This window comes from Oncorhynchus tshawytscha, linkage group LG02 (genome assembly GCF_018296145.1).
Source record: "Oncorhynchus tshawytscha isolate Ot180627B linkage group LG02, Otsh_v2.0, whole genome shotgun sequence".
NCBI lineage: Eukaryota > Metazoa > Chordata > Actinopteri > Salmoniformes > Salmonidae > Oncorhynchus > Oncorhynchus tshawytscha.
In genome coordinates, this window is record NC_056430.1 from 12,460,375 (window position 1) to 12,469,224 (window position 8,850).

Sequence of the window (8,850 nt, forward strand, 5' to 3'; positions counted from 1 at the left end):
GAGGGCCCCTAGGCTCTTAAGCAAGGGCATCAAACACTGGCAAAATGTTGACTCCTATGGTTTAAAAGCTACAATGTTTAAGTATCCATAATTTTAAAGTAGGCTACCGGTGTGTGTATTTTCTTTTCATAATTGAGGTTACATAGAAAACATAGAAACAAGTGGCTCTCCTACTGACCAAATTTGGAGATCAAAGTGGGAATTGACTCAGAACCTTTTGAGAAAGTGATGCATTTGGGACAGTATCTGTGCAGTTACACCCATCTCCCATTTCAGGTGATCTGGTGTCTCCATTGAAGTCATCATGAAAAAAAAAACCTCTTTGTTGCATCATGAAAGCTGAGCATTGCACTCATTTTTTGCACACTTCACACACTAACCGCCCAGTAGCCTGCATGTGGGCTAAATCAATTCACAATCGTTGTGGCAAACAATTATCTAAATTTATCAATGTAGCATACAGATGGTGAGTTAAAGTTGGGTCGTCACTAGTTAATACAGCCACAAAGACATAAACCCCACCTATTTCTACAATTTAGCTTCTTAAAATCTGATTTAAACCTTACCCTAACCCCACTGCTAACCTTATGCCTAACTCTAACCTTAAATTCAAACCAAAAAGCTATTTTTTTGTTTTTTTTAATGATTTTTTTGATTTATGGAACCTTCAAGTTGGGAGGATAAGGACTAGACTGGACCGTGTGTGAAGGGTAGAAGTGAGAGAGAGAGTGTGAAGGGTAGAGGTGAGACAGACAGAGAGAGAGAGAGAGAGAGAGAGAGAGAGAGAGAGAGAGAGAGAGAGTGAAGGGTAGAAATGAGAGCCCCTTTGAATTGAGAGTGAGAGATCTCTCTCTCTCTCTATTTCGTTTTAGAGAGAGAAAGAGAGGGAGAAAGAGAGATGATCGATTTCACTTTATTTAGCATGGTAAACATATGTTGCCCCATGCCAATAAAGGCCTTAAATAGTAATTTAATTGACACAAATTCCAACTAGACACCGTTGCACTAGAGCACACAAAAAATGATACATACCTGGGCCCAAACATCAGCATCACAAGTTACTTTCACAAAGCTGTGAACGATCTGAGAGACAAGGCAAGAAGGGCCTTTATGCCATCAAAAGGAACATAAAATGCGACATACCCATTAGGATCTGGCTAAAAGTAATTGAATCAGTTATATAACCCATTGCCCTTTATGGTTGTGAGGTCTGGGGTCTGCTCATCAACCAAGAATTCACAAAATAGGACAAACACCAAACTGAGACTCTGCATGAAGAATTCTGCATAAATATCCTCAGTGTACAACATAAAACACCAAATAATGCATGCAGAGCAGAATTAGGCTGCTACCCGCTAATGAGCAAAATCCAGAAAAGATCCATTAAATTCTACAACCACCTAAAAGGAAGAGATTCCCAAACCTTCCATAACAAAGCCATCAACTACAGAGAGATGAACCTGGAGGAAAGTCCCCTGAGCAAGCTGGTCCTGGGGCTATGTTCACAAACACAAACAGACCACACAGAGCCCCAGGACAGCAACACAAGTAGACCCAACCAAATCAAGAGAAAAAAAAGATAAGTACTTGACACATTGGAAAGAATTAACAAAAAAACAAAGCAAACTAGACTGCTTTTTGGCCCTAAACAGGGAGTACCCAGTGGCAGAATACCTGACCACTGTGACTGACCCTAAACAGAGAGTACACAGTGGCAGAATACCTGACCACTGTGACTGACCCTAAACAGAGAGTACCCAGTGGCAGAATACCTGACCACTGTGACTGACCCTAAACAGAGAGTACCCAGTGGCAGAATACCTGACCACTGTGACTGACCCTAAACAGAGAGTACCCAGTGGCAGAATACCTGACCACTGTGACTGACCCTAAACAGAGAGTACCCAGTGGCAGAATACCTGACCACTGTGACTGACCCTAAACAGAGAGTACCCAGTGGCAGAATACCTGACCACTGTGACTGACCCTAAACAGAGAGTACCCAGTGGCAGAATACCTGACCACTGTGACTGACCCTAAACAGAGAGTACCCAGTGGCAGAATACCTGACCACTGTGACTGACCCTAAACAGAGAGTACCCAGTGGCAGAATACCTGACCACTGTGACTGACCCTAAACAGAGAGTACACAGTGGCAGAATATCTGACCACTGTGACTGACCCTAAACAGAGAGTACCCAGTGGCAGAATACCTGACCACTGTGACTGACCCTAAACAGAGAGTACCCAGTGGCAGAATACCTGACCACTGTGACTGACCCTAAACAGAGAGTACCCAGTGGCAGAATACCTGACCACTGTGACTGACCCTAAACAGAAAGTACCCAGTGGCAGAATACCTGACCACTGTGACTGACCCTAAACAGAGAGTACCCAGTGGCAGAATACCTGACCACTGTGACTGACCCTAAACAGAGAGTACCCAGTGGCAGAATACCTGACCACTGTGACTGACCCTAAACAGAGAGTACCCAGTGGCAGAATACCTGACCACTGTGACTGACCCTAAACAGAGAGTACCCAGTGGCAGAATACCTGACCACTGTGACTGACCCTAAACAGAAAGTACCCAGTGGCAGAATACCTGACCACTGTGACTGACCCTAAACAGAGAGTACCCAGTGGCAGAATACCTGACCACTGTGACTGACCCTAAACAGAGAGTACCCAGTGGCAGAATACCTGACCACTGTGACTGACCCTAAACAGAGAGTACCCAGTGGCAGAATACCTGACCACTGTGACTGACCCTAAACAGAGAGTACCCAGTGGCAGAATACCTGACCACTGTGACTGACCCTAAACAGAGAGTACCCAGTGGCAGAATACCTGACCACTGTGACTGACCCTAAACAGAGAGTACCCAGTGGCAGAATACCTGACCACTGTGACTGACCCTAAACAGAGAGTACCCAGTGGCAGAATACCTGACCACTGTGACTGACCCTAAACAGAGAGTACCCAGTGGCAGAATACCTGACCACTGTGACTGACCCTAAACAGAGAGTACCCAGTGGCAGAATACCTGACCACTGTGACTGACCCTAAACAGAGAGTACACAGTGGCAGAATACCTGACCACTGTGACTGACCCTAAACAGAGAGTACCCAGTGGCAGAATACCTGACCACTGTGACTGACCCTAAACAGAGAGTACCCAGTGGCAGAATACCTGACCACTGTGACTGACCCTAAACAGAAAGTACCCAGTGGCAGAATACCTGACCACTGTGACTGACCCTAAACAGAGAGTACCCAGTGGCAGAATACCTGACCACTGTGACTGACCCTAAACAGAGAGTACCCAGTGGCAGAATACCTGACCACTGTGACTGACCCTAAACAGAGAGTACCCAGTGGCAGAATACCTGACCACTGTGACTGACCCTAAACAGAGAGTACCCAGTGGCAGAATACCTGACCACTGTGACTGACCCTAAACAGAGAGTACCCAGTGGCAGAATACCTGACCACTGTGACTGACCCTAAACAGAGAGTACCCAGTGGCAGAATACCTGACCACTGTGACTGACCCTAAACAGAAAGTACCCAGTGGCAGAATACCTGACCACTGTGACTGACCCTAAACAGAGAGTACCCAGTGGCAGAATACCTGACTACTGTGACTGACCCTAAACAGAGTGTACCCAGTGGCAGAATACCTGACCACTGTGACTGACCCTAAACAGAGAGTACCCAGTGGCAGAATACCTGACCACTGTGACTGACCCTAAACAGAAAGTACCCAGTGGCAGAATACCTGACCACTGTGACTGACCCTAAACAGAGAGTACCCAGTGGCAGAATACCTGACCACTGTGACTGACCCTAAACAGAGAGTACCCAGTGGCAGAATACCTGACCACTGTGACTGACCCTAAACAGAGAGTACCCAGTGGCAGAATACCTGACCACTGTGACTGACCCTAAACAGAGAGTACCCAGTGGCAGAATACCTGACCACTGTGACTGACCCTAAACAGAGAGTACCCAGTGGCAGAATACCTGACCACTGTGACTGACCCTAAACAGAGAGTACAGTGGCAGAATATCTGACCACTGTGACTGACCCAAACTTAAGGAAAGCTTTGACTATGTACAGACTCAGTGATTATAGCCTTGCTATTGAGAAAGGCCGCCGTAGGCAGACCAGGCACTCAAGAGAGGACAGGCTATGAGCACACTGCCCACAAAATGAGATGGAAACTGAGCTGCACTTCCTAACCTCCTGCCAGATGAATGAACATATTAGACACATATATTTCCCGCAGATAACACAGACCCACAAGGAATTAGAAAACAAATCCAATTTTGATCAACTCCCATGTCTATTGGGTGAAACACCACAGTCTGCAACTACAGCAGCATGACTTGTGACCTGATGCCACAAGAAAAGGGCAACGGGTGAAGAACAAACACCAATGTAAATACAACCCATATTTATGTTTTATTTCTTTTTACTTTTGTACTTTGACTATTTGAAAATCGTTACAACACTGTATATAGACATAATATGACATTTGAAATGTCTTTATTCTTTCGGAACTTTTGTGAGTGTAATGTTTTCTGTTCATTCTTTATTTCACTTTGGTTTATTATCTTTCACTTGCAACATATGTTTCACATGCCAATAAAGCCCCTTGAATTGAATTGAACTGAATTGAGAGAGAGAGAGAGAGACTCTGATTGGCATGCTTTTGCTCCCTCCTGTGTATAGGCAGTGGAACTGCAGCCATACCATGTCAGTAGTGTAGTGAGTTAGCAAAAGGTTGCCTTTATTAAGTCATTAACAGAAATTCCTTAACACATATCAAACATCATCTTCAGAGCTGTCGCTCATACAATAAGCTATCCAATAATAATATTCAATGTTAGTTTTGCAATAAGTATCAAGGATTATAAATAATTGAGGACGGCGTACCCAGCGAGAATGAGAGCGGATGTATAGGGAAATTGGCAGGCACAAACTTGTTCCACTGAATTTGGACTAGGCCACACTGTCATCACTCTCATCCTCCCAGTGCACACCAACCATTACTCATAAAAATGAGATATGCTGGACACAGGGAAACACTGGATAAATAAACAGGAAAGCCCTGCCACTAACAGGTAGCACTTGGAGACAATAGCAATTAACTACACTTGACACAAAATGTTTGGGTGATTGTGCAGGTGGAACCAAAAGTGGACCGAAGTACATGCTGAATACTGAAGTGTGCTTGATTTAGCTCTGCCAGCATCCAGCAGGTCAGCAGGTGTTTGTTTCTTTTGTTTCTTTTGTGGGGGTGGAACAAAATCAAATCACATTTTAATTGTAATAAAAAACAGGTGTACACTAAAAGTGTAATGTTTACATACGGGCCCTTCCACACAGAATACAATAACAAATTAAATAATATTAATAGAAACAAAAATAGTAATACGAGGAATAAATACACAATAAGCAATGATAGCTTGGCTATATACATGAGGTACCAGTACCAAGTCAATGATAGCTTGGCTATATACATGAGGTACCAGTACCAAGTCAATGATAGCTTGGCTATATACATGAGGTACCAGTACCAAGTCAATGATAGCTTGGCTATATACAGTGGGGCAAAAAAGTATTTAGTCAGCCACCAATTGTGCAAGTTCTCCCACTTAAAAAGATGAGAGAGGCCTGTAATTTTCATCATAGGTACACTTCAACTATGACAGACAAAATTAGGAAAAAAAATCCAGAAAATTACATTGTAGGATTTTTAATGAATTTATTTGCAAATTATGGTGGAAAATAAGTATTTGGTCACCTACAAACAAGCAAGATTTCTGGCTCTCACAGACCTGTAACTTCTTCTTTAAGAGGCTCCTCTGTCCTCCACTCGTTACCTGTATTAATGGCACCTGTTTGAACTTGTTATCAGTATAAAAGACACCTGTCCACATGTCCACAACCTCAAACAGTCACACTCCAAACTCCACTATGGCCAACACCAAAGAACTGTCAAAGGACACCAGAAACAAAATTGTAGACCTGCACCAGGTTAGGAAGACTGAATCTACAATATGTAAGCAGCTTGGTTTGAAGAAATCAACTGTGGGAGCAACTATTAGGAAATGGAAGACATACCACTGACAATCCCTCGATCTGGGGCTCCACGCAAGATCTCACCCCGTGGGGTCGAAATGATCACAAGAACGGTGAGCAAAAATCCCAGAACCACATGGGGGGACCTAGTGAATGACCTGCAGAGAGCTGGGACCAAAGTAACAAAGCCTACCATCAGCAAGGGCATTGAAGATGAAACGTGGCCGGGTCTTTCGGCATGACAATGATCCCAAACACACCGCCCGGGCAACGAAGGAGTGGCTTCGTAAGAAGCATTTCAAGGTCCTGGAGTCTCCAGATCTCAACCCCATAGAAAATCTTTGGAGGGAGTTGAAAGTCCGTGTTGCCCAGCAACAGCCCCAAAACATCACTGCTCTAGAGGAGATCTGCATGGAGGAATGGGCCAAAATACCAGCAACAGTGTGTGAAAACCTTGTGAAGACTTACAGAAAACGTTTGACCTCTGTCATTACCAACAAAGGGTATATAACAAAGTGTTGAGATAAACTTTTGTTATTGACCAAATACTTATTTTCCACCATAATTTGCCAATAAATTCATAAAAAATCCTACAATGTGATTTAAATTACATTACAGGCCTCTCTCATCTTTTTAAGTGGGAGTACTTGCACAATTGGTGGCTGACTAAATACTTTTACACGTTTAAACTAAAGTCACCGTCCTGGGCAGATATCAGACAAAACTCTTCCTTGGCCCTGGTTAATTTTAGTCTTAAATCAACCGAATTTAAGAGTAAACGTTCTTGAAAGAAAATGTCACAGTGTATAGGCCCTTTGTTTGCACTGGTGGAAGGGTCTGTAGATTCCATAGAGACTCCTGCAGTATCCTTGCTAAACAACCCGGCGCTGAATTGTGTTCAATGTTATTGGTGGCAACAATATTATACTCTTTTGACCAGACAGCATCAGATAGATGGGGCTACACATACAGATATAGAGAGGGGCTGTTTTGCTCGCTCGGATGATTTCTCCGGTGAGATACATTCATCAAATTAAGAACTGAAAAAAAAAATGAAACACAGAGAGACTAAATATAAATGATTTAATGTTTTTTTCTTTGTAAATTCTTTGGGGAAGCCCGGCTTCCCTTGGCACCCATAAATACACACCACTGTCTCCTGGTTTAGATACTGGATATCAGGAAATACAACACAGATATAAAGTGTATTGTGTAATTAATGAAAAGTCATGATTTTAAATAAATTATTAAAAGATTAATTTTGTTAATGTAAAATATATACATGCAAATCTGGACCAATGCCCAGATATTTGTAATTGTCAACAGTCTCCACAACTTGATCCTTTAATAGTTGTTTGTTGTGGGGTTGGGGAATCAACCAATAATAAAATAATGATTGGCACATTTTGTGTCTGCTCTCACAGTCATAGGTGTCATTGTGAATTGACAAAGTTGCATCAGTGTCCCCCAAAAATATTAGATCTCAGAATCTGATGACAGGTTCCTTTCATCTGCCTCTAATGCATCAACGCTGGCTAGTTGCAAATTCTGCGATGCGGCGCGTATCCTCCTTGCGAGGCAAATTAAAATGCAGAACAGAATAACAATCAGTGCCATCACCAGTGGAGCTGAGAGGATGAATAGGTGAACTCTCGCTGCCCCAGACTCCCAACTGACATCCAGCTTGTTGTTCAGACTGAGGTGAGAGGCAGTGCAGGTGTAGTTGTGTTTCTCCCTTAGCTCCTCAGTACTGACATAAATACTCTTCCTCAGCTGGTAGGTCCCGTCTCCACTAGGCAGAACCTCCCCCCCTGTCAGCTCCTGTTCTGCCACTGGATGGCCATCTCTCAGCAGGGTCAAGTTGATGTGGCGGGGGTAGAAACCAAACGCCAGGCAGATCACCTGGAGGTCTCCAGAAACCTCTTTCTTTATCAACCGGAGTCTGGGAGGCACTCTCCGCATCACAAAGTTCTTCTCTCTGTTCAGGCATTTTTTCAGTGTGTTGATGCAAATAGGAAGCCAAACATTAGCATAAAGTGTTCTTTCAGTTGCTTGCCTCATCCAATTATATCCTAGTAGTAGTTGCCCAGAATCATATGTAAAATGTGTCATGTTGTAATATACCGCATAATCTGCAAAAATTCCATTAAAAGAGTTCTTTGTCATGATCAGGGCCGGTTCACCATTGTGCAGTATCTCACAGCCACCGATTCTTTGCTGAACGTGAACACCTTCCGTGAGATTTAAGTGGTGCTTTAGGCGAAATGATCTCTCTTTCATGTGGTGGTACATAGTTCCAAGTACATAAGTTCCATCCTGAGCTTCGTCATTCATTTTGTCTGTAATATGGTAACCCCTGTAGACAGACAGTTTCATGTTGGAGTCATAGTAACCTATTTGAACATCATCCAACATCAACACAACTGTAAACTCAGGGAAAGGTGTCTCTCCGATTATGTATGTTGCAAGTGCCCACAGAGAATGTGATCCTGAACCTGAGAAAAGAGTGACATTATACACCGTTGTGGACCGTTAACATTTTATGACATAAAAGTCATTAAATGAGTTTGAGAGAAAGTTAGTAGTCCATCTTACCTGCGTTGACAATGGTGTAAAATGAAAGAACAAACAAAAAGATTGACAGTTTGCCCATGATTTTGAAGTGTAGCATGTCTCAAGTTTCTGACAGACTTCCCGTTTCACTTCTAAAAATAATATATACTACGTTCCTGCACGTGGGCATTCCTGCGTCTGCAGGA

General features: G+C 43.2%; 1 protein-coding gene across 1 annotated transcript; it reads right to left on the bottom strand.

Moving 5' to 3' along the window:
- Positions 1-7,160: 7,160 nt before the first annotated feature.
- LOC112221719 (major histocompatibility complex class I-related gene protein) lies at positions 7,161-8,808 on the bottom strand. Its single transcript, XM_024383980.1, has 2 exons — positions 8,687-8,808; positions 7,161-8,586 (listed from the first exon to the last, which is right to left on the bottom strand). Exons 1-2 carry the CDS (start codon positions 8,760-8,762, stop codon positions 7,568-7,570), a joined length of 1,095 nt encoding a protein of 364 aa, XP_024239748.1. The 5' UTR covers positions 8,763-8,808; the 3' UTR covers positions 7,161-7,567.
- Positions 8,809-8,850: the final 42 nt, after the last annotated feature.

What these genes read in the sequence shown, in the direction of transcription:
- LOC112221719 (XM_024383980.1), bottom strand. Translation starts at nt 8,762, where the DNA reads ATGCTACACTTCAAAATCATGGGCAAACTGTCAATCTTTTTGTTTGTT. An exon ending in TTACACCATTGTCAACGCAG is followed by an intron (nt 8,587 to 8,686) that starts GTAAGATGGACT and finishes CTCTTTTCTCAG; the next exon opens with GTTCAGGATCACATTCTCTG.